This window comes from Miscanthus floridulus, chromosome 7 (genome assembly GCF_019320115.1).
Source record: "Miscanthus floridulus cultivar M001 chromosome 7, ASM1932011v1, whole genome shotgun sequence".
Taxonomy (NCBI): domain Eukaryota; kingdom Viridiplantae; phylum Streptophyta; class Magnoliopsida; order Poales; family Poaceae; genus Miscanthus; species Miscanthus floridulus.
This window is the reverse complement of record NC_089586.1, coordinates 21058409-21085353: the sequence shown is the minus strand read 5'-3', so window position 1 is coordinate 21085353 and position 26945 is coordinate 21058409. Positions and strand designations below refer to the sequence as shown.

Here is a 26945-nt window from a genome sequence, read left to right as displayed (position 1 = left end):
TCAGATTGCCAGATTAATTGTCTGACTCCAAGTTAAACTGCTAGGACCTGCTCAAGATGGCGTTGCTCAGCGGATACAAGGCGCTCGGGGACTAGCTTTGGGGGCTATAACGCTAGGTACCCATGGCAATGGACATGGGCCGCACCACCAGGGGAGGTTCAACCCATAAGATCAAGGCCTACGGTGCTCGGCTCTAGTCGGTGTGCACCGCAAGGCAATCAGAAGACATCTTGGTGATGAAGGAATATCTGTTCGGATATGATAGATATCGTATTCTTTGTAAATACTTACCATATAGCCGAATAGATCTAGATCTAAACCGACCTATAACCCTATCCTCCATACTATATAAGGCAGGTAGGGACCCCCTCGAATGCATCTCATATTCAATACAATCCACCAAAAACACATGACGTAGGGTATTTCATCGATCAGACGGCCTGAACCTGTCTAAATCGTTTGTCTCTGCGCTTGTGTCACCATCCGGCTCCTATTACACGCACCTCCATTGATTCATCTACTATTGTGGGCATATCCCTCGGTAGATTGTCGACCATATTTCGTTGACATACCACTACCACGATCGCTAATACTTCCACTGCAACGGGAGCCAGCGGTGGCGGAGCGCCGCCGTACGAGGAGCACATGATCTGATGTGACACGGGAGTCAGGACCAGGAGGCAGCTCATGATGTGAGATTGAGACGGGAGCGCCATGCCGCATATTATAGCTAAATAACATAGTGTAGCTGCTTACCTAGAGGCGATTTTTTCTTGCCCTTACTTAATGGCATGTGCTCCCAGCACATCCACCATTGGATTCGTATTGACATGTGTGTATTGGTGGTCCTTAACTCATAATTTTAACCGCCAACATTAGTATAAAATTCACTCAAATGAAAACCAAATCTAGTAATAGGGCTCTAAACTAATGATTTCCATAGGTTTTGGTGAGTTGTGCATTTGCATGACACATACATGGAATACATATGAAAAACAATCAAAATGCGCAAACAGAGAAAGCGTAACACATATCCACTCAAGCAAATAGAAGGAAGGCCCACTTACCTTGCAAACTTGGGCCGAACACCGATGTGGCTACACTCCAGGCCCATCAAGTAAACCACCAGGCGAAGGCGGTGCCGAGGCGGCCCAGCCAGGGGCACCCCTCAGGCCCACCTTCGGCAGGGCAGTAACATTAATGCTCCTGAGGTCGGTTGCGGTGGGGCTTTTCTAAAATACCTCAGCAAACCATCCTACTTGAGCTATAAAAGGAGGAGGCCACTCTCTCACATTTCATTCATCAATCATCAACACATAGGAGACACAATGTAGCAAGAAAAGAGAAGAGCTCCATTCACATCTTAGCTCTCTAGCTAGTTCTAGTGTAGGGAGTGAGTGAGTAAGAGTGGAGAAGTACCGGAGTTGTCGGCTACCTCCATTTGTGTACTTAGGGCCCCTTGTACACTTAACGGAAGGAATGCCAGGAATCGTCGGCTCCTCTCCACTTCTACCTCTATGTTTTGAATACTACTTGAGTATAAGGTTCGTGTTTATCTTTGGTGGTGAGTTCTACTTTAAGTTAGTCTTGTTCGCTATTTACTTGCGGGTTTGTCGTCCGTCCCCGTAGCGGATACTCTAGTAGAGGGCTCCTGATAAAGACGGATAACCCTGTACGGCGCTAGAGTAGTAGTCAATAGCGTAGATGTGGTGTCTAGGCTAGAGGCTACCTTCATTTGTCTCGTTTCCTACGGTTAAGAGGTAGGCGGTAGGTGGTGACAGCCCCGTCCGTCCCTTGTAATCCCCCACGTTCAGGTTCGACGTAGAGCTGGAAGCCGGAGGTACTTGGCAGACCAAGTATAAGCCGGTGCCCAAAGGAAGTCGATAGTGGCAAAGCTATCTTAGCTTAAGATTTCTATCCTTAGAAAACCTCGCTACCCAAACTATCTTTCTTCTTGTTATCTTAGGTGAACTAGTTAAGAGACTTTTACACATCCGTTCCCTGTGGAAATACAATACCCTGAATACTTCCGGGTGAAATGCTACAACGGTAATTCCGTACGCTTGCAGATTATTTCTGTATACGTTAAGAAATACCAACACTGTGCACAACAGATTAGCATTGCACACATCTTAATGGGAATCCAACAGCGCAGTGCATAGGGGCATATGCCCTTAGGGGCGCATTTAACTTTACCCTGTTTAGCTTGTTTTCTTAGTCTGTAACGTTGTTGTATGTTTCATGGGAATCTTAAACTCTTATAAAGTAAAACCTCACTTGTCTATTTTTCTCATTCCACGACCCTCCACGTTATCGTTCCCTATGTCATACCACAGCGTTCCACATCATCAAATGATCTGAACCATCTGATTTTAGTTGGCAATATCTGCCCCTTCGTTTATCGTCTGGCCTCTCCATCTCCCGTGGACCTCCAAGCCGAAGTGGAAGTAATTAACCATGCACTTTCTTTGTCAGTTACTAGACTCCTTAGTTCCTTGCAACAGCAAGCATTTCAATTCAACCGAGGAGTCCAGAAGCAAGCAATTCATCTCCTCTCCCATGGAACGGCAACAGCGGCCATTAAGCATGCAATACTCTATGTGAGAACCCGTTGCCTGATCACATCCAGTAACTGGTGATGGCCTATTTATCACCAATAGCCAAAGAGAATCACACAGGTCCTCAACAAAGGCTGCTAATGTCTGACGTGATCGTCTCCCTTAGTCTCTTCACCGTCATTTCGAGCGCTCACCTCATCAACGCACAGCGCAGCCACATTTCAGGGCAGCTGTTCGCATGGTCCTCTGTTCCCAATATATTGATCAGGGCCGTTCTTAATCATATCTCAGAAGTCTCTACGAAGTTGGTCAATGATGGCCTTCTTCTTCATTATCAGGAATTCAGTATATCCACCACGGTAAGCTTTATGCCTTTATTGAGATATCCTATCTTTCTTGCATGTACCATCCCTCCGTGGTTCTATATATGCAGGAAAATGTGAACTGTGATTCTGCGAATAAAATCCTGTGCACAGTGCAGTAGTACCCAATCTGCAAGCGCGATTGGAGCAAATTGGAAGTGTTATGCCATTTCCCTTATGTATATTAGGCAGATTATGAAGTGAGACTATATATTATTTTTTTGTATTGGATTTATTTTTCTTATGTAACTTTCTTCTTTATAAGTTTTTTTTAGAAGATGCATGAGCTATAGCACGTTGAAGACTACCTATATATATCTAAATTTCACATTACATATTCGTCATGCAAATACCCAATATCAATAGAGTACCTACTCAATTATATAATAAAGAAGAAGCAACGATTCGTTTTAGAATTGGAGTCTTCAAGGACAATGTCAAAATATATGAGACAAAATCGCTACTGTTTACGGTATTATATTCAACAAATGTACTAAATCATCTTAAATGCATGCCTGGAACTGGAAGAATATACTTGATTTTTGTTTATCGATATGTTATGCTAAATGTCAAATTGGCCCTAGAACTAAGCAAAATAAATCTACATGTCAATGTCTTTTGGATTCTGCAGGCTATAGTAAAAAATTTCAACCTAACGTAGACTTTTCTACTTTGCATTTCTTGAAGACTTCTACAGACTAATCTAACTCATTAGTCTTTGCAACCTTCACACCGAAATTTCACCAATAAATACCGTGGCAACGCGAAGGGAATCCTCTAGTAAATAACCCTCTCCGCGTCTTTCTTTGTTGCTCCACCTCTGACGCGCGATCAAGATCGATTGGAAGGAGGGTGTACTTGTCGACTCACCGCAAGGTGGACGTCTGCTTCGCCTCCCCCTCGTCGGCGCCGCGCGCCTCCGCGGCGGCGACGCGGGTGCGGGCGCTGGACGTCGCGAAGGCGTTGTCGGGCGACGAGCGGCGGCAGGGGTCCCCAGACACCCACCACCGGAGGAGGTTCGCCGAGGTACGCGCGTACGGATGCTCATTCGGCTTCTAATAAGGATGTGTTTGATTTCAGTATAAGATTTCCGAGTACAAGCAGTCACCCCGATGATCCTTGGATTACCCGGAAGCGCACATATTCCCTCTGTTCAGCATAAAGCCATAAAGGCGTGCTTTGCACCGATACGGGATACGAATACGCCGATACGGATACGGCGATACTTTATTTTTCAAAATAAAAAATACGCCGATACGGCAAGTATATATATTATAAATAATAAATATTACTAATATGTATATGTATCATTAATAGTAGTAGAAAACAACAAATAAAAACTAGCAAAGCTGGTCATACAAACTAATGTTTAAGGGTGTGTATGCCAGCTGATTTCATGCAGCAGGAATTTTTATACAAAGAGGTCCAAAGCCTGTTGATTTCATAATGCGAAGAGCGTCTTGGCGTCCTTGTGCATGGACCTGACGATGGCCGTGACCTGCTCCACCTGGCGCTCGTCGGAGCACGCGGCGAGCAGCACCTTGGCCGTGCCGGCGTCCGGGTAGCACCCGGCGTCCACCATCTCCTCGAAGATCTCCAGGCACCGCCCGTACTCCTTCTTCCTCGCGTACGCGCCGATGCGGGACGTCCACGTCACCACGTCGGCGGCGAGCCCCCGGGCCGCCAGGGCGCGGAACGCCGCCTCCATCCGGTCCAGGTACCCCGCGCGCCCGTACACGTTCACGAGCACGTTGTACGTGCTGGTGTCCGGGGCGGCGCCGGCGTCATCGCCGCCCCGCTCCATGGCCGCGAGGAGGCGCTCCATGTCGTCGAGCCGCCCTGCCCGGCCGTACGCGTTGAGCATGGCGTTGAGCGCGAAGGTGTCCGGGCGCAGCCCCGACTTGTGCAGCTGCGCCATCACCTCCTCGCACCTCGCCACGTTGCCGGACTTGGCGTGCGCGGACAGGAGCAGCATGTGCGACTTCATGGTCGGGCGCATGCCCTGCTGCTTCAGCTCTTGGAACGCTGCTTCTGCCTCTGAACGTACAATCACAAAAAACATCAGCAAATTGAATTCAGCATGTTCTTGAGTTCACTGGCCAAATTAACAGGATGAAGCTTGCTGACCTACCTTGATGGAGACCAGCTCTTCCATAAGCATCCACCAATATGTTGTAGGAGGCTCTGTCAGGCTCACACCCCATGTGTTCCATCAGAGAGAAGATCTCCGATGCCCCTTGCGGCAATCCTGCGCGGCTGTGATGTGATGCACCAATAAACTGATGAAATGGCATTGCTTCACACCAAATTGAAAGGTTTGCTACAAAAATGAGCAGGGGTCGGGCTCATGGTATTGGAATTTTTTTCTTCTACCTGTAAGCTTCCATCAGGGCATTGTAGGTATACACGTCAGGTTCATGCCCAGCCTGCTGCATCTCCTCAAACACCTCCTCTGCCTTCTCGCAAAGGCCTTCCCGCGCGAACGCGTTCACCAGCGCAGTGTAGGTGCAGATGTTGGGCTTGCATCCAATCGTTTTCATCTCGTTGAACACTTTCAGCGATGACATCGATTGTTTTGCCTGCGAAAGGATGAGCTTACATTCAGCTGATCCCTGCACATTCAGCTGTGCACCATCCCCAGATGGTAGAGGCTGGAACTTGGTTCCCTTATCTAAAAAAAAATCTGATCCCTGCACATTAAAGATTAAACCAGGAAAAATGCCTTACCTTCCCATATACGTTGATCATCAGGGTGTACGTCTCCGTGTTAGTTCTGCAGCGCTCCTTCTTCATCCTTTGATACACTTCGACCGCCCTTTCGGAACATCTTGCCTTCAGTAGACCGTCCAGGTATGCGTTATACACAGTTGCAGCTGCGAGAGAGTTCTTGGTATGATTTTTTTTTTCTTTCATCCTAAAATGACAAGCATTTTCATCTCATGATAGAGAGAGGAATACAAGGAGGTGTGCATACTTGGAGGGAGCCCATTCTTCTGCATTTCTGAAATCACGCCCTCGGCTCGGTGCAACTGCCCAGAATTGCAGTAAGCGCGCAATAGAAGAGCGTAAGTGTCCTCTGTCGGAACGCAGTGAGCCTCCAGAAGAGCCATGTAAATCGATTCTGCCTTGTTCAGCTGACGCTTCTGACCATATGCATCTATGAGCAGGTTGTAGCAGATTATGTCGGGGCGGAACGAACTCCGGTACAGGATCCACTCACAGACCTATAGGCACTCTTGACAAATCAAACATCAAAAACCTTATGAATCAAAGCAGCACCAAGAGAAGCAACAAAAGCTAGAAGTTTTGCTCTTGCAATTTTCACATGGTATGATCAGCCAAGGTTGAGATGCAATCAGCAAGTGGTGGGGGACTAGGACTTACTGTGATGATCGGCTCCCATTGTCGGTTCAGGCGGAGCTGGACTGCAACATTGACAATGTCATCCCAAAGATCGTGTGCTTGAGGAATGTTGTCTAGTGATTCCCAGATATTGTTGACGTCGGTCCCCTTCTGCACAAATTCTAGGATATCCTGTGCCATTGGACTCAACACTGGGAACACTCCATCAACAAACCCAGAGCCATACTTCCAACCACGGCCTTTTATAGCACCCCCTGCATGTCCAAGCCATATCATTCAGAGCTAAAACCTATGCCATGTCTTTGAACTTCCAACGAAACAGTAAATCCAAAAATAATAGTGGTCTAAGAATTCTTGATTTGCAGCATTCAATGAAACTAAAAGGAGTGGCAGCACTGTCATTTACCCCTCTTTCTAGATATTTTCTTTCGATCGAAGGTTCTTGCCACGCCATCTTTGTCAATGTAAGCGCCGTCCCTTTTCCTGTTCTTCCTCTCACTATGGCGGTAGGAATTTACTTCTGCATCATGCAAGGAAGTTTCTTGCAAGACGTTTCTGCAGGCACATAATTTCCATCTCGGCTTTGCAATTGGGTAATATGTATGAGCCTCAACACTTAGCCTGCAAAACGGTGGACAAAGCCATGTCAGCGTATTCATAGAAACAGTGCTGTTTCAGAACTTCTACTCAAGACATGCGCAATCAAGCAGTTACTAGTAACCAAAGTATTATCCAGTTAAACATCAGTACCATAAAATCGAATCCCCAATTCACAAATACCCACAAATTTACCTAAATCAGGCAAAGTTGCTTTAACTTAGGATCGGGAGAGGTAAAGTCGGACGTACATGAGCACAGGGTGGGTGACGAAGGCCGCTGCCGCTCTCGATAGGCAACGAGTGTGCAGACCTGGTAAACAGCCAGAAAAAATATCACTGAGCTTTCATGCTTTTGCTTGAGCTGTGGCTGTTTTGGAGAGGATGGGAAGCTGTGAACGGCAGGAGTTGCGAGCAGAGCAAGCTGAAATATCTCTCCCTCCATCTTGCTTTTGGCTCGTTCTATCCAGTGGTGTTCTGGGCCTCCTGTGACCTATCATTCAGGACCTCTTATCCAAAAAGACAACCAACATGACCTCTGCACCGGCAACTTTTAGTGACTGAACTTTCGTTCAAAAAAAAAACTTTTAGTGACTGAACTAACATGTGCAGTTTTGGTTGGCTAATCTTCTGATTATCACAGTGTGCATCAGTAATATATATCTCAAATGCAGTTATGCAAAGCTTATTGAGACGCAATTTTTAATGCCATGCAAGCATGTGCTGTTTATCTGTAACCACAAGCAGACAATTTTCCAGTGCATGGTATCTTAAAGAAGAGTAGCAGTCTAGCAGGCCAAAGCAGCTCACAAGGAACCATTCTGTTAGATGTAGAAATGAACGCAGAAGCCGTGGCTCTTTCAGAATCTCAATTTCCGATACATGTAATAATCCAAAAGCCATAGGAATGGGCACATTACATGTTCAATTGTAAAGCTGTATTCTTTTAGGAGCTTGTCTCTTGAAACTCTGAAACTTGAGTCAAAGAACTGTACATTGTATTGTCATTAAAAGTACAGGGCTGTTGAATTAAACATTATTGTTTCTTCTTTAAGGAAACCAAAAAATTATGGTTGCTTTATTTTGATAGTCCATGGCTGGTGCCCTTGGTGCAACTCAAAAGTCGGTTGGGTACTTGTCAGGCTTGAACCACAAAGAGAATTCGATTCCTTTCTTCTTAAGATCTTCAGTAGGAGGGCCAATCCGATCCAAAAGCTGCAGTTCAGTAAAAGGGTGCATCAACAACACTAAGAAACTTTTCCACACAAACAATATCCTGAATTATTTAGAACAAACCTGTCCATGAACAAGACCATTGGAAACAAGAACAGAACGATCAAAGACTGTAAACTCTCCACCATCCATGCGAGTTACCACCCCACCAGCTTCTTCAACTATCTGTTTAAAAAATGGCCAAATATATCAGCACAACATACACCACAAACCAGATATGCTTAAATTGGAAACAAAGCTGTCATTTTCAGACTCAATGAGTAGCCATTGCTCTAATTGAAGTAAATGCATTTATGTGTTTGTGATATATAATATAAACACCAATTTTTAGGTGCAAATTCTTTAGTTGTTCACAGAAAGGCCATGAACAGGATTCTAGTATTTTAAAACTGCTTCCTGCCATCTTAGAGGTAATCCCTATAACTAATTTTAACGAAAAATGTTAGATTACATCAATAACATGTAATATCTGATTGAGGTAAGATTCCCTTCGAAAAAAAAAGGTAAGATTAGACCAAGAAAAAAAAAAGCCCGATATCTAAATCTGCTGTACTCATGATTATTTATTAAAACTGATTTGGAAAGGTAATATTAAATGTTAATATTTCCATGGGAGAAAAAGTAACTACCAGGACGCCAGCAGCCATATCCCATGGCTTCAGTCGGTATTCCCAGTAAGCTTCTGTAATACCAAGTCCAACATGGGACATGTCAGCAGCAGCAGACCCTAGCCTTCGCACTCCCTGAAACAAAAAAGTATATTCAAGGATGATAGAGAACTCAGATATGCAAATCTGCAAAAAAAGTAAATAAATAAATCGGTTCGGCAAACACTTACCCTGCTAATGTCAGTAAATTCCTTGAACAAATTTATATTGGTCGTCCAGGCATCATCATGTTCATATCCAAAACCTGTGACGAGAAGAGACTGTTCCACCTAGAGAATGAGTTGACGACTATCAATTAGAGATAATAACTTCAAAACTTACATATACATTACACAGTCAGGTTATGTGACATTTAATTTGGACATCCAGAAACACATCTTATGAACGGATGCATTGAGCACATGGCCCCTGAGGCCCTGACAAATCATCGCAGCAGCAGGCTTGCACTCACAAATGAACATAATAGGAAAATGCATGGTTATTTCCAGAAGAGAAAATAGGCTACCTTGTCTGTCTGACTGACATGAATCTTTTGCCCATTACAATAAGCTCCTCCTCCTGTTTGAGAGAAAGGAAATACATAAATATGAAATCTCTAGAGTCCTCTAGCATAAATAAGCAAAGCCAGTAGTTGATTGGAGAGCCTACCAGCAGATGCAGAAATTGTACGGGTGCTCCAGCACATAGGCCCACCACAAAATTCCACCTAAATAAGAAAGTGGTAAAACAAAAAGTTATATAGAGAAACTGTTTCCAATATGTAGTGCAACGCCCTAATTGTTTGTAGCTCTGCCATTGGAAAGATAATATGGTTCAAGAACAATATGTTCAAACACTTACAACAGTGGAAGCAGTGGGCTTTCCACGGAAGAGAACACCAATGGACACAGAAAAGCTGGGGTAACCATGTGCAAAGTTCGTTGTTCCATCTGAAGGTTGAAATTCGGTAGATTAGATCCCAAGGGGGAGACTGTCATGTTGACTTAATTTTCTAATCAATTTCTGGTACAATAACCCGCATGCAACTACACCCTTACTGATGTGAGATATATGAATTTACTAATTCTTCTATTCCTCAATTTGCTTGTCAATGATAATACACAGGACTGATTTCTTTTTCTCGACGGCGTAATAATAGTAATACACAGAACTGTCACCTTCTCAATCAAAGAAATGGAGAATGGACTAATCTGTTCAAGTTCACAGGTTTGCTGCGATAAATCGAGAAATTGTCTGGAAAACTACTGGAGCTATCCGGTATTACAAAGTACAAACAATGGTTACAAATCAGTAGGAACTGAGTGAGGAACCAAACCTAAAGGATCAATGCACCAGAGATACTCTGACTGGGAATCTCCAATAAGGCCGCCTTCCTCCCCAAGTATGAGGTGGTCTTTGAAGTTCTTGGTGACAACTTCCAAAATGACTGATTCACTCAACTTGTCTGTGCTGAACAAAGTATAGAGCAATAGATTGAAACACTATGTTGTTTCACTTTACTGCATGAAAAAGAGGCACTAATATCTTATACCTGCTATCTTATAGCAAATAAAACTAAGAACTGGTGCACAACGACAATATCAGCAAGAAGCATTCTTACTCTGTCACCAGGTCTGCAACACCTTTATATTGGACATTACGTGGCTTATTAACAGCTTCCATTATAACCTGAATTCGATAGGAGAAGATGAAAAACCTTGAAATTTTGTCTCCATCAACAGTAAACCTAAAAAAAAGGACATGTTTCCTGCCTTCTAAAAATGGTGTAACCATTACAGAGCTTGAAGTATTTATTTAAATTTTAAAGCACTAGGGTATCCAACTATCAATATTTGTTTGGTATATCAAAATTCAAATGTTCTTTGACTGAAAAAAACAAATTAGCAGACTGGCCTCCTATAAGCCTATAACTGGTTAAAAGAGATAATTATGCCAGAGGCCAGAGCTACCCCTAAAACTCAATACTCCTGCAACAAGTAGTTTGCCAATTGGCACAGCATAGCGCAATTAGCAGAATGAGCGGATTCATCAACTGAACGACTAGCACTCCTTGTTGCGGTTCAACAAACGTGCAGCTTTGCGAACTCACAGACCACATTTCAACCAAACTAGTCAACAAGCTGCGACCTGCGATGCGAGTGTTACCCCAAAATCGGAAATTGGGGGAGCAGAAACATCAAGCAACAGAGGGAACTGAAACTCACATCGGCGCCAGCTTTTGCGGCGGCCTCGATGACTCCGAGCAGCTCGGCGGCGGGGATCGGGCCGGTGGTAGGGGCAGCCACCTTGGGGTACCTGGCGGCCGGCGCGGCCTGCTCCGACGCCACCGCCATGATGGGCCCCGCCTTGCTGTTCCTCGAGCCGAGCGCACGGAGGCGGAGGGGGCGTGACGTCGGCCAGTTCTTGGCGGCATCCTTGGTGAGGAGGACAGAGGAGGAGGTGGAGGTGGGGGCAAGAAGATACCGTGCCATTGGTGCTCAGAGGAAGCCAGAAAGGGCTTGATGCTTTGATTCCTCGCTTTTCTGTGCGTGCGCGCTCTACTGCAGTGTTGGTGTTGCTTTGTGCTTCCTATAAATTTCAGTGTGCTACTATCCCTTTTCAAATTATTGGTCATTTTCAGTGTGCTTTTATTTCCTTATATTTCATAGTTTTTCCTCTCTTTTTTTGCAAAAATCGATGATTCGCGCATCACAAGTGTGCTACTACCCCTTTTACAATTATAATAGGTCATTTTTAGTATGTAGCTTTTGTTATATATTTACACGCTATATCTAGATACTATTATATCTAAAGAAACCAAAACCACTAATAAATTAGAATAAAGAAAATATTTTATATATTACACTCCAAGCTTAAAAAGGTTTACTAACACAGACCTTGAAACAATTTACCGGCTAGTACTTGTGTCGCAAACTAAAATTTACATACTAAGTTAAACTTCTCTAATTTGATCGGATTTAAAAAAAAAAATATATATATATATATATATATATATTAACACTTATAAGTTTAAATAAATATACTATCAAAACACATTTCATAAATAATCTAATAATGTATCTTTCTTAACTTAGTAAACATTAGAGAAGTTTATTAGAACAAAATTAAAGTAAAATATAATTTAGAATGGAGAGAATAAAAAAACATGTGATTCAATATCTTTGTTTGGCTTGTTGTACACATTCTTCCTTCGTCTATGAATAAATTAATTCTTGTTTAAGTCATTTTTTATGTTTAGGCAAATTCATAGAAAAGAGCATAAGTATTCATGACATCATGTGAGCATATTATGAAAAATATTTTTATGGTGTCTCTAATAATATTAATTTGGTGTCATAAATCTTGACGCTCTTTTCTATAAATTCAGTTAAATTTTAAAAATAATTGAAGATAATTTTATGAATTGATTTATTCACAGATAAAGGTCTTATCTCCGTAAATGTTCTTAAACACGTGTTGGTTTGATTGAGAGGAAAGACATTACATGAATGTAAAGTCCCTTACACGTGATACTGACATGGATTCCTCAGGCAGTGACGACCGGCGCTTCTAAATAACTACATTTTTTTTAATATAAGGAAATAACTAGTTAGTTGACGAGCAAACGTGACTACGTGAGGGCAGCTTAGAGCAACTCCATAAAAATATGTTCCAAAATCCAAGATCTAGCCATTCTCTAAAATAAAATCGCTTCAATAAGACTACTGCACTCCAACAGTCTTTGTATTGCCCCTTCTCTATATTTAAAACTTAAACTTGAGCTTTTTTTTTTTTTTTTATCCAACGCACGCCGTTGTTAGGATGAACCTACCCACGAGCTGGAGCAAGCTCACAGCGTGGCCACCATGGATGGACTACGAGGAGCCAACTCCGATGTCGTCGTCTAGCGTCGTTGCCGAGAGGACACGGACACGACCGAGAGGAGAGGAGCACGCCTAGGCCAAGCAGTCGCGCGGTTATAAGATAACTAGCCGAAACCCCGTGCGTCGACGTGGGTGCAACAAAGCAGGTCTGAAAGAAGTAAGCAATATAGTAGAGTTGCAAATACATTTATTTGCCAATTAGGTTACAACAACATGATTCAAAAAACGGCATGATACTGTCCAAAAGATATTTATATGGATGCAAGATTGTTCATTACATATATTGAAAGTAATAATTCCACTCTATTGTTGTTGCTACCTTCGTAACCATCGAGAAGCATGACATTCCAATCTTATTGTAAACTAAACAATACTTGGACCTCTGTTTTTACTAAATTCACAGTAGTACCTTGTAAGCAGCAAGTGTGTGGACGACATAGTAAAGTTGAATGGTAAGATCAATATGAAAGCCGATTTTTTGCTTTGCTAAGGAGAGTTGCAAAGATATAGGATGGAGTATTGGGGTGGCAAGATAACCTTTTTTGGTGAAACCCAACAACAGTTGTTGAATCAGGATGTTCGGTTTAGTCCTAGAATAAGTTGTTCAGTTGTTTCGCCGCCAGGGCTAGCCGGCGAGCAGATCCGCCACCAGCTAAACCCAGGCCAGCCTCCGCGGCGGCGCGGCAAGACCAGGGGAAGGGGGGAGGGGGGAGGCGGAGGGGGCACTGGAGGAGGGAGACTCCATCACTACGTAAAAACGATTTTTAGCAACGGTTCGATTTTTTTTGTAGGGGTGGCTGGTGATAGAGCCGCCCCTACAGTGGTGTGCTCGGGTGCCCAGACACCAACCGCCCCTATAAATGGAACAACAGGGGCGGCTGGTGTTACGATCCGCCCCTACAAATGGGGTTGATTTGTAGGGGCGGCTCAATCACCAGCCGCCCCTGGAAATTATATTTGTAGGGGCAGCTGGTGATTGAGCCGCTCCTATAAATGGCCCCGTATTTATAGCTCGGATTTGTAGGGGCGGCTCAATCACCAGCCGCCCCTACAAATGCCCCCCATATAAAACAGATGCAGCACCTTCTTCCTCCTCGAGTCACTCACATTGCTACGTTTTGTGCTTGAGCTGCTCATCCTGAAAGCTAAGTACGGCTGGTCAGACTGTAGTTTCAATGATCTATTGCATCTCCTATCATGGGTGCTGCCACAACCAAACTCAGTTCCCACCAACACATACCAAGCGAAGAAAGTCTTAAGTCCATTGACAATGGGGGTTGAAAAAATCCATGCATGCCCCAACCACTGTATACTTTTCCGTGGCGAAACGTTCAAGGCACTGGATAAATATCCCCGGTGTGGGGCCAGCCGGTACAAGAACAATGACCTTTACGGTGAGGACGAAGCCTCCACGGGGAAAAAGAGGAATAAGAAGGGTACAAAAAAGGTGGTACAAGAATCTCAGCCCCCAGAGGACACTCCATTAGGCAACGATGCAAATCAAAGAAGAATTCCTGCCTTGATAATGTGGTACCTGTCAGTGACCAACCGCTTGAGATGTATCTTCCTAAACCCTAAAGAAGCCGCACTCATGACATGGTGGGATGATGAGCGCAAGGTGGATGATGATAACATTGCACACCCGGTTGATTGTGGTCAGTGGCAAAGGTTTGATGAGAAGCACAAAGAATTCAGCGATGACCCAAGGAATGTATGGTTTGGCTTGAGCACTGATGGAATGAATCCCTTCAATGAGAGGATGAGCGACCACAACACATGGCCAGTGATCTTGACCATGTACAACATCCCAACATGGTTGTGTTAGAAGAGAAAGTACCTCCTCCTCACTATTCTTATTTCTGGCCCTAAACAACCAGGCATTGATATAGACGTGTTCCTCGAGCCTTTGATGCAAGAAATGGAGATGCTATAGAGGCATGGGGAGCAGATGTACAATGCGTTCCGAAAGGAGGACTTCATATGTAGAGCAATAATATTTGTTACTACCAATGATTACCCCGCGCTGTTTGCTTTGTCTGGACAGATCAAAGGGAAGATGGGATGCTTAGTTTGCTTGGATGGTACTACATGGGTGTACCTGGATGCATCCAAGAAGATAGTTTACCTAAGGAACCGACGCTTCTTAAAGACAAGTCACAAGTACTGCAGCAAATTGTTCTTTAGATTTTATGATAACGCCTCGGAGATTGAACCCCCTCCAGAGAGACGTCATAATGGAGAACATGTGTACAGAATGGTGAAAAACATACGCATCGTCTATGGAAAGAAGAATCCAGATGGGACGAATAGAGATAGAAGCACACCTCCTATCGAAGGAGTACCTTTCAAGAAACAATCGATCTTCTTTCAGTATCTGCCTTATTGGCCAGACTTGGAGGTCCCACATGCCATTGATGCTATGCACATGTAGAAGAATGTCTTTGAGAGTCTCATTGCTACCTTGATGGACACAGGCAAGTCAAAGGATGGTCTAAAAGCACGGAAAGATATGGTGTAGCTAAACGTGATGCCATAGCTTCACTCGGTACCTGAGGCTAATGGAAAATACACTCTGCCCGCGGCTTGCTTCAACCTAACACTAGACGAGAAGAGAGCTATATGCACTTTCCTGAGGGGGATCGAAGTCCCGACTGGGTTTTCAGCAAATGTGAAGAAGCTAGTGTCGATGAAGGACTTGTCAATAACACACTACAAGGTTCACGATTGCCATGTGATGCTGACAGTGTTTCTACCTATTGCAATCAGGGCTATAAAGCCAGAGTTCTTGAAAATGGCCATCACCCGCATGTGCTACTTCTTTTCGAAGATCTCACAGAAGACGATTGGCAAGCAAGAGCTGAGTGACCTACATAAATTTGTGGTGGAGACACAAAATCAACTGGAGATGTGTTTATCTCCTGCTTTTTTTGATATAATGCCACATCTCATGATTTATATGGTTCATCAGATACAGGTGCTGGGCCCTTGCTACTTGCATGAAATGTGGTCCTACGAGCGGTTCATGTCGGTTCTAAGTCGATACGTGCACAATCGAGCATACCTAGAGGGCTCCATGATAGAGGGTTACAGTACTGAAGAAGTCGTCGAGTGCTGTCAAGAGTACCTAAAAGTACAGAAAGGGATTGGTAAACCTGATTCTCGTCACAAGGGTAGGCTGGCTAGGAAGGGCACCAGTAGTAGAAAAGTGTTCATCGACAATGATTACAAAGAGGTGAGTTGGGCGCATTATAGTATCTTGCAGAGTACACAACTGATGCAACCGTACATTGATGAACACTTGGCTATCATTATGGCGGAGAGAAATAGCCGTTCGGATGATTGGGTAATGAAACAACACAAGCAATGACTAACTACATAGTTGAAGGACCAAAACATACCGCCTGGAGAAACCATAGACTCTATTACCATCAGTAGGTTAGCGGAGGGGCCATCGAGACAAGTGACATCTTGGAATGCTTATGGCATCAATGGGTATACGTACTATACCCACGCAAAGGATAGTAAATATGTGAACCAAAATAGCGGCGTTCGAATAGAGGCTATCGATGGATTGGGGCAAAAGATCCAATACTTTGGCATCATTGAAGAGATATGGGAACTTGACTATGGAAGGATATAACGGTGGCCCTGTTTCGATGCCGCTGGATCAAACAACACCAACTGAACGAGATCGGATTGAGAGTCCTGAACCTCGAGAATCTAGGCTACCAAGATGACCCTTGGGTGCTCACTTCACGTGTCGCACAAGTTTTCTATATGTCTGACCCACAAAGTAACCTCCCTCCAAAGAAGAAGACAAAGCACGTGGTTGCCTCCGGAAAACAGCACATTATTGGAGTTGATGGCGTGGACGATGTTGAAGCTTACAATAACTACGATGAGATGCCGCTATTCATAGACTTTTCTAAAAAGATCAGTGTTGTAGAAAAGAACCTCCCCAAAGACATAATGCCATTGGAACGAAAAGGTGTCAAGGGGAAAGTCGTTACAGCGGGCTAGCTAGTTGTTGAACGTGTAGTGTTTGTTTAAGTGTGTGTTTGTAAGACTTTATTTATGCATGCGTGTGAGACTATATATTTATGTACGTGTTTAAGACTATATATTTTTGTATGTATGTGAGACTACATTTTATGCATGTGTGTGAGACTATCCTTTGCAACATCCAGATGACTCTATTTGAACATCCACTCTATTACTACTAAAACTTTATAAAATCACTTAAAACTTTATGAAATGAAGAAATGACCAAAATAAAAGTACGACATTTTGATGAGTTATACAACTTTTATGTTCATCACTTTATGAAATCTTTCCCTATCAAGTTAGTGTGTTGATTTAGTCATTCTTTTCATTTGACAAAGTTTGAGCACTTCAAATTTTCAAATTTAAAAAAATAATAAGTTCGAACGAGATTTTCAACCATTAAATGATTTCAGCTGAAAAAGTGATGAATACCAAAGTTGTATAACTCATCAAGATCTATAACTTTTATTTTAATCATTTCTTCATCTGACAAAGTGATAGTAAACATTGTTCATAAATCAACATGGTTCTCGTATAGTTCATGAAACTATGAGTCATATGTGAATTTATAAATAATGTTTACTAATACTTTGTCATATGAAGAAGTGACCAAAATAAAAGTTGTAGATAGTGAGGATTTCAACAACTTTTATGTTCACAACTTTTATTGTTGAAATCATTTAAGGTTTCAAAATCTTGTTTGAAGTTGCCATTTAGTGAAATTCAAAATTTCAACTGTTCAAATTTGGTCAAATGAAAATATGATCAAAATAAAAGTTGTACATATTGATGAGTTCTACAACTTTGATATTCATGAGTTTTTCATCTGAAATCATTTACTCTTTCAAAATATTGTTTCAAGTTGAAATTGTTTGAATTTCAAAATTTGAATCGTTCAAACAAAGTCACATAACAAGATGACCAAAATAAAAGTTGTACATGTTGATGAGTTATACAACTTTTATTACAACATTTTTATTTTATTTCATTTAATGTCATAAAATTGTAGTCGAAGTTTTAAAATTCAAATTTTTAATTTTTGTTTTTTTATTTTCTATATTGTTTTGACTACAATTATTTATATATATATTTCTTTATATATAGAATAATACAAAATATTATATTTGTGCATATACATATTTTTTATATTACTTTGTGTTTTTATGATATAAAAAATATAGAATTTGTAATTAAAAAAAACAAAAAATATTTGTAGGGGCGGTTGGATCAGGAACCGCCCCTAAAAATGAATTTGTCGGGGGCGGCTGGATCAAGAACCGCCCCTACAAATGTATTTGTAGGGGCGGCTGGATCAGAAACCGCCCCTACAAATACTACCGAGTATAAATAGGAAGAAGCGCACGGGAGTCATCGTCTGGGCGCTGTCTTCTTCCTCCGACGCTGTCAGGCTGCCCGCGCCTAGGGTTTCCGCCACCGGTCTCGCGCCCGCCCACACCGTGGCGCTCGGCGTCCCGCACCCAACCCCCGACGCCCGCCCCCGCGCGCCGACCCCCGGCGTCCCGCGCCCGGCCCTTGGCCCCCGCCCACACCAGCCCCCGACGCTCGGCGTCCCGCACCCGGCCCCCGACGCCCGCCCCCGCGCGCCGACCCTCGGCGTCCCACGCCCGGCCTCCGGCGCCCGGCCCAGCGCACCGACACCTGGCGTCCCGCCCCCGCACGCCCTCAGCGTCCCGCCCCCGCGCGCCGACCCCCCGGCGTCCTGCGCCCGGCCCCCGGTGCTCGCCCCCGCGCGCCGACCCTCGGCGTCCCGCCCCCGCACGCCAGTGCACATCGTCCATCTGGACCGGTAAGTGTCAGATCTCTGGTTGCTCATTTTTTACAACAGTAGTTATGCTTACCATGCACGATATGCTCCGCATAAACGAGAACCAATTTGATGCTGATTATGTTTATTATGTTAGGAATTTAAACAGCTACAAACACTTCAATAGAAGTGCCACTGTGAAATCACTTGACTGCATTGTTGATGTTTTCCTCCACGGACAAATCGAATTTCAATACTCATGAGCAACGAAATTACAATAGTTCAACAAACAAAAACAGACGCATTGTTGATGTAAGGAGAAGAATCTTAATTCACTCTTGCTAAATCTGAACTACACAAAACCACTACATTGAGGGTTAATAACTTTAAAGATTAGACACTAACCAAACAATCAAGAACATAAATTACAGCTCATACACGTTAGCATCTGTTCAGTTACTCAGCTAATACTTAGGATTAAAGGATTTTGGTTCATTTTCAGATATTTATTTCTTAGATATCCACTTGAAGACTTACATACATTTGAAATAAATTTCTTAGAGGTAAGTCATAATGCCTACAGCAGCAGTAGCGTCAATGCATCATATCATGGTTATCTTAGGAAAAGTGGGATCAACCAGGCCAATTTCTGAGCTTGTACATTCCACATGGGCTATGTTATTCCTTGTTCTGATTCCGTTGCATCAAGTGAAAGTTACATTCCATAGGTCAAAATGTAGATGCATCCATTACACATAGCACAAAATTACCATGTGTCTTACAGAGGTGCCTGGCTGTGTATATTTTGGTTTCACTTGCTAGTGTAGCTGGAAACACAAGCATGCATTGTATTGTGTGGTAGAACCTGGAAGAAGCATGTATGCATGTTGGAGTATGTTTGGTTAATTTGCTGCCGTTGCCGTCACATCTACCACGGTTTATGTCTACAAATAATCTCCTTAATTGAAAGAGTATATATATATATATATATATATATATATATATATATATATATATATATATATATATATATATATAGAACTACTATCCTGTAGCTGGCTACAAAATAACTTATTATGTAGCCACTTTGAGTTACGATAATTACTATGTTAATTTACTAAGTGGTTTATTATAACGTTACGGTAAATATCTCCATGTGTTATAGTAACCCAACTATCGTAAATATGTATTAACATTATCGTAAATTAGTGTATAAAATTATGGTAAATGGAGGTGGCTACAGAATAACTTATTTTGTAGCCGGCTACTGAATAGCCTCTCCCTATATATATATATATATATATATATATATATATATATATATATATATATATAAGGACAAGTCCATTTAGATTATGAAATGATGTATATATATATATATATATATATATATATATATATATATATATATATATATATATATATATATATATATATATAAGGACAAGTCCATTTAGATTATGAAATGATGTACTAGTACGTACGTTTCTAAAACTTTTGTAATAAGCTTTAGTCATATGCACGTGCTAGCTTATAGTCATATGCACTCTAACATGGCCGGCCATTTCACAGACACTTGAAACCAAGCACTTTGTTAATATAATAACAAAGTAATGACTACATTTTTCTAAGGTAAGAGCTGTAGGCATGCTTCTGATATTATAAGCTTGCATCCATGATGTTATTGTTTTTGCTGATACATGTTTTCTTCTTTTTGTACAACTGTCGGTACTTATACGAACAAACTGCTTCTGTGATTCTTATTGCCAATCACTTCTAAGATGGCTTTTTCGTCTAAAAGGAAATAAAGTGCTTAGGCTTATAAAAGAAAAACAATAAGCCCATGAACTGGTATGGCACCAATCCAAACATAAACTATTACCCATGTTTTAGGTCTGCCAACAAGGTTTTGGTATTGCCAAATTGTGGTTTGACTCATGTTAGACTAAAAAGCTAACAGTTAGTCCACATCCCTTTACAAGCTATCTAATTCTTACTTTCACAAATGCTTCTTACAATCTTTATTTAGCACTCGTTCGCCGCTTCAGGTACCCGCACGGTTTCTATTTGGACTCCTTCAACTAAATTAGTTTCCTTGCATAGCTGATTGAACTTTCCTTTTCTCCCATGAATATCTCTCCTTTCGCTGCATGTCAGCTTCTTAATCCCTCTCTTTCCTTGCATGAATGCCCATAAATATCTTTGAGTAGTTCATCCTATTTATTAGTTTCTTTGCATGACTTCTGAATTTTATTCCCTGCTAGCCAGGCTCATTATGAAAAAGGGTCTAAGCTAGTCAAGGTCAGGGCAAAAATAGATGACTTCGAAAAATACTTGAGGTTTTGTTGTGTGATGCTAACAAGCATGCCTATGGATGATTCAGAGTTTTTCTTTGAAAGTTTGGATTATTCAGAATTACCATTTCGGTACCTCACCATGCTTCTATATTTTGCAAACATCATAACTGACACAGTTGATGGTTTTTATAGTAGTTGGTTGCAAAAGCTACTTCTTGACACCTGAACGCGTGATAGGTATTATGCACAAATTAGGAGATATATGTAGACATTTAGATTTTATTAACTTAAAATATATATGCTGCAAAAGTGACCACAACAGGCCTTTCAAAGATCAAGTTTATTAACTTAACAAAAATTTAGATGGAAAATAAGTAGTTATATCTTTCTTCTCTACTACAAGAACAAACTGTGTGCACCTTGTGCAATTTTAACCCACTTAACATTTGTGTTCATTAATTGGCAGCCTACAGCTCTGCAAGTTTGGCCACTCTAGCTACAAAATAAGTCGCTTTGGTCTCATTGATTCATTCTGTCTAATTATGGCAACCATACTTGATCCTATTGTTGGATCATGTGCCAAGAAGTTGCAAGATGTAATAACAGAGAAGGCTGTTATGATTCTAGGGGTAAAAGAAGAGCTCAGAGAAATGCAGAGAACAATGAAACAAATACAATGCTTTCTGTTTGAGTCTTTTTTTTTTTGCATTGATGCCGATCTAGCTATAGCAGACCACACATTTTTAACCCTTTACAAAAAGAAGTATATAGTTTTTTGGACTATATATTTTTAGCCCTTTATATAGTTTTTTAGCTCTATCTATTTTTGTATTGGTCCCGCCTATTTTGCCATGTTCTGGTTTCACTTGCTAGTGTATGCCTACATTTTAGTTGTTCTGGTTTCACTTGCTAGTGTAGCTGCAGTAACAATGCCATGTGTTGCTGTCATTATTTTGAAGAAGAGAAGGAAAGGAAAGCAGCTAACCAACCAGTCATTAAAGAAGCTAAAGAATTTCCTTACAGCGCACAAAAATACACTAGCAAGTTATTCTTACAGATCATAACTTAAACTACACGCCATATATAACATAGCCCTTTACATTTTGCAGTCACTTGTTATTCTTACAGATCATCGCTGCTTGATATTGATACCTGTTATTCTTACAGATCATATTTGTGAATATAATAAAACAATCAGTATGCAGTCACCTTTTTGGTACTTTTAAGTACTTTGACATTGATACCTGTTATTCTTACATTTGTCATTTGTCAGTATTATTCTTCTTACATTGTAGAAATAATCCTTGCATTTATATTATTTTTCTTACATTGTCATTTGTTAGTATTATGATGATCCTCAAGTTTAGGTAAAAATAAAAAATACACTATTGTGGCCGGTGGCTACTAATCTTCTCTGTACTTGTTGTCTTCTCTGTACTCCTCTTCTACTACTACTCTCCTCTACTCCACTCTACTCCTCTCCTCTCCTAAGCAGCTATTACTTTTTTTGCTACTTCTACTACTTCCCTACTACTACTGTCTATTACTTCTGATTGTCCGATCTGCTTATCAGGTTCGGAAGATATTAAGCATATGATGTTCTTACATTGTCATGTTGCTTTTTCTGGGAAGTAGCACCTGCTTTTTTTTGCCAAATCTCCCCTCTCCTCTATTTGTTGTCACCTTTCCTATCCTCTATGTTTTGGAAGCAGCACCTACTTTTTTTTGCCAAATCTCCCCTCTCCTCTCCTCTCCTTTGTTTTGCCAATGATGAAATTGTCCAAGTCCATACATTATATGAAATATGAGCTGATGATCAAGAACTTATGAGGAATTTGACATCATTAGCAGCCGCCCCTACATTAACTTCTCCTCTCTTCTCTGTTATGATGCCTTGATGCTTCAAGTTCATGATCAAATGATGATTGACATGTTTCTGAGGCCTCTACTACTGCTACTACTCGTTTTTTGATATATTGTTGTTTTATAGGACTACTTTGGTTTATAGACCTTTTTTATTTCTTATATCTTCTCGCGTACCTAAAGCACTTTTTCTTGCATATATTAGAACAAAGCGCAAAAAAATGTCGCGGACACCAGATAGTGCAGCCCGATGCCCCGAGCCTAATGAGCAGCCAACCCTTGAGGAGCAAGCACTAGAGGACCAGCTTACTCAGGAACAGTTCGATAACGAGGTAGAAAAGGATCTAGAAGTGATGCTTACTCAGGAGTAGTGTGACGAGGAGGAAGGCCCTGAAGGAGAGGCTGCTGAAGGTGAAGAAGAAGAGGATGATGATGATGACTCAGAAGAGGGATATGAAAGTCCTAAGGATCCTTTCCCACGTGAAGCCAGAAGGAGGCCAATGAAGAAAGATTTAGACAAGGATTTTGACCCGAACGAGGAGGTAGGGAAAAAGCCTTAGCTTGTAAATTTTCCTAAATCTTTGGCTATGTTATCTCTGCTAACACTTTGACCTATCATATATATAGGTCCCTCCTAAAACTCAGAAAAGACAACGTCGACATCCACGACATCTCGCTGGACAAGACGGAGTAGAGGAAAGGAGAGCAGAGGCAACAACCACAGAGACAGATCACAATGCCTCTGCTCCACAAACTCAAGAAACAACCACGACTACCAAGCCTAAGAGGAAACGAGGGGATAGAAAAGGAAATCTATATCCAGATAAGGCATGCTATGTGATAATGGAGGTCGGGCCAGCAGGGGAGATCCTTGAGCTGAAGGAATTAAGAGGAAAATTCCATAATGCGATTGGGGCCCTAGTAAAAGATAAATTGAATCCAACAATCCCTAACTGGAAAGAGGTACCAGAGAACACAAAGAATGCACTATGGGATAGGCAGCTGAAGGTCAATTTTAGATTTCCGGAGGGTAAGCATGAATTGGTAAAAAAATGCTATCAGGATGATGGGAGAGTCATTCCGACGTTGGAGGTCGGAGCTCAACACGAAGTATATCCAAAAGGGATTAACTCCCTTCAACGAGTTCAGCAAAATAACTCCTAGTCAATGGGAGGAGCTCGTGGCTCAGAAGACTTCACCAAAGGCATTGGAGCTCAGTGCCCGTAACACCGAGCTGGTGAAGAGGAACAAACACCACCATCATCTAGGCCCTGGTGGCTACTATGCCAAGGAAGAACAGTTTAGGAAGATGGACGAAGAGGCCGCAGCTGCTGGGAATATCGGTGTGACGAATTTGAAGGTACGCTCAAGGAACTGGATATATGCGAGGAGTACAGAATCATCCGGCGGTAATCTTAAGTTTGATAAGCCAGAGACCCAAGATGCGGTATTAAGGATACTAAAATATGCTGAAGACAAGGAGAAGGGCTCATTCAATCCTTCCAGAGAGAGGGACGAGCTTAGCCTTGGCTTGGGAAACAAGAAGCACACAGACCGCACCAAGGGGCTAGGGAAAAGGACAACCTAGAAGCAAGGATTCGAAGAGGACAAGCACATGTACAAGAAACATGGCCGAGACTGGAAGACTAGTCTTGAGCTCCAAGTGAAGGCTCTAGTTGCAAAGGCGCTGGAGGAGCAAGGACTGTCTACAGAGCCACGGATATTAGTGACGTCGTCGGGAGAACTGTCATTAGTTGGCAGCCCTCCTAAAGTTCCTAGCAACCAAGGTTCCACTGCAGCCACAACCCTAGTCGATCGCATACGGAAACCAACTAGTTGCACCTTGGTGTTTCTCAGTGGTCGGCAGAACACTGTGATGGAGGTGGCAACGTGTGTGGCACATCCTCCCGGTGGCTTACACCACAATAAGAAGATACCACCGGACTACACTAGGGTCAAGGTGCATACAGTGAAGCCCGAGTTCATGCAGTGGAGGATAGACTACGCAACTCCTGAGGGGCTAGTGTTACTCAGAGACGTTATGGGGCAGTTCATCCTCTGGCACAAACGAGACATTATATTGACTGCTTCTTCGCCGTCTCCCCCTCTCCCAAATTTAGAGTGAGTTGTTGAGGTCGGGGAGATATTTTCACCGTCTCGTGACCCCCACATTCCTAAGATGCCACATTCTTCCCCTGCCTCCTAGCGAGCATGTGCCTGATGAGATGCCACAACCTTCTCTAGCTCGTACCGAGCAAGTGCATCATGAGATACCATAGTCTTCTCAACAAGCACAGCCGATACATGAACAACGAGTGCCTCCTGAAGAAGCTACAGCACAAGAAGATGAGGACGTGCCTGAATAGGAACTTCGAAAGAAGCATCCAATCACCATAAGGCCAGTTTATGTTCCGATCAAAGACGTCTCGTCGGTGTCCAAGTGGTATTCCCATTACCAGTTCAAGCCTGAGAACCAAGTTAAAAAAAGTCCTATCATGGGGTTCTGAGGAGGCCATCACTAGCAAACTTCACCAAATTGCAAAGCAGTATCCAAATGTTAATGCCATCAAATGGTCAAAGGATTGCCCGAAAACATATGAAAAGAGGCAAGCCCTTCCTACCAAACCGGGACATCCAACGCCTACCACTTGGAATGAGAAGGTTCCATGATTGGTACTTGCGTGTTCTCCCAACGAGCATAGATATTATACAAGCATGCTTCCCCACCGGCACATTTGGAAGCCCAGCTGGGAAAATTGTCTTTGACTTCAATGACATGCAAACATGCTTTCACCTAGGAGAAATGGAGATAAATCTAATTCGCATGTGGTGCCTGTAAGTCCTTGTCCTCCCGATATAATATGAATGTAATCTTTGAATTTTATTGTAACTAACCCACGCCGTGATTTGTAGAATGGAAGTGCACATTGTCAAACAAATGCCAAGTGTGAAAGCCGGGTATGTGGACCCTCAAGCTATAGCCTAAACAAATTTCAATTACTCTAAACGGTGGACACTGGATGCCAAAGAGCTAGTTGCTGCAAAGACTCTTCGGGAGAAAGAGCATATCCGTACAGCGAAACTAAGGAAAGAGTCCCTTAAGGTTGTGGCATACATTGCCCTGGCTTTCAAAAATCTCCAACAACACTCTACTATATGGCTACCATATAACTTCGAGTAAGCTCAACTCTATACTTAAAGCTTTGTTCGATATATTTTATTCGATGCAAAAGAGCTTATCTAGTTCTATGATTAAATCCATGCAGCAATCACTGGATTTGTATAGCCGTCGATGTCGGGAGGAGCATGGCATGGGTCTTTGATTCATTAGATAAGGACACGATGGCATACAAAGACTTCATATCAATTCTCAAGACGTATACACCTCATTAGCTTATATATTTGTATACATACTTGTAACGTTTACTTTTGGATACTAACAAGTTATATTTGCTAAAATAATTCGAACAGAACATTTAGGTTCTATGTCACTAATCATCATGGAAGGCATAATCCAGCAAGGAAGGAAAAGCTGGCTATAAAAACACTATGTGCGGTAAGTGTAACTTACTTCTTCAGTACCCGTTACATGGCTGTCAAAAGCATTACTTAACATTTTCATATGCAAAACACACAGTGCCTCAAGCAGAGGCCTGGGAGTGTACATTGTGGATACTATATATGTTCTATGATGAGTAACACCGGTGCCTACAGGAGACACCCCTTAAGGGTAAGTTTGAACCTCTTCACCCATAGTATAAAAACTTCATACATGGTATGAAATACTAAACCGAAACTTGTTCTCTTGTAGTTGAGAGAAGAGAAAGGAATGAAAAGAGACCCATACAAGGATGACCAACTCTTAGAGCTCGTCGGCGACCTTTGCAACTTCATATTGGACCAGATTGTACACGTCAGAGGCGCCTACCATGACCGAGAGTCTGAGTTAGGCACAAATCTTCAGTACCAACACCTTCGTGAGACTGAAAGACTAGCTCTAGGACGTTGATAACAATGTGTATGGAATTTGTATATTTAATGATGGATTGTATATATTCTTGTGAATTGGACTTGTAATTGTAGTTTATAGAATACTCTTGTGCTTGTAGTCGCGGTTACGGGGCGTTCGGCAACGCGAATGTGGTTCGGAACGTTGGTCGCGGGGCATTCGGCAACGCGAACGCGGTTCGGAACGTTGGTCGTGGGACGTTCGGCAACGCGATTTTGAATTTTAAATTTGAATTTTTTTTGCGGAAAAACGCAGTGTAGGGGCGGTTCTATATTGAACCGCCCCTACAAATACCTGTTTATAGGACGGCTGGTACTACAGCCG

At 42.3% G+C, this 26945-nt stretch overlaps 1 protein-coding gene across 1 annotated transcript; it reads right to left on the bottom strand.

Annotated features, from left to right (window-relative positions):
* Positions 1-4175: 4175 nt before the first annotated feature.
* On the bottom strand, positions 4176-11332 carry LOC136465195 (pentatricopeptide repeat-containing protein At2g35130-like). Its single transcript, XM_066464031.1, has 18 exons — positions 10985-11332; positions 10381-10448; positions 10096-10229; positions 9621-9709; positions 9429-9486; positions 9286-9338; positions 8951-9049; positions 8742-8855; positions 8176-8277; positions 8007-8094; positions 7132-7192; positions 6690-6904; positions 6305-6537; positions 5895-6144; positions 5648-5793; positions 5294-5499; positions 5052-5176; positions 4176-4957 (listed from the first exon to the last, which is right to left on the bottom strand). Exons 1-18 carry the CDS (start codon positions 11249-11251, stop codon positions 4362-4364), a joined length of 2904 nt encoding a protein of 967 aa, XP_066320128.1. The 5' UTR covers positions 11252-11332; the 3' UTR covers positions 4176-4361.
* Positions 11333-26945: the final 15613 nt, after the last annotated feature.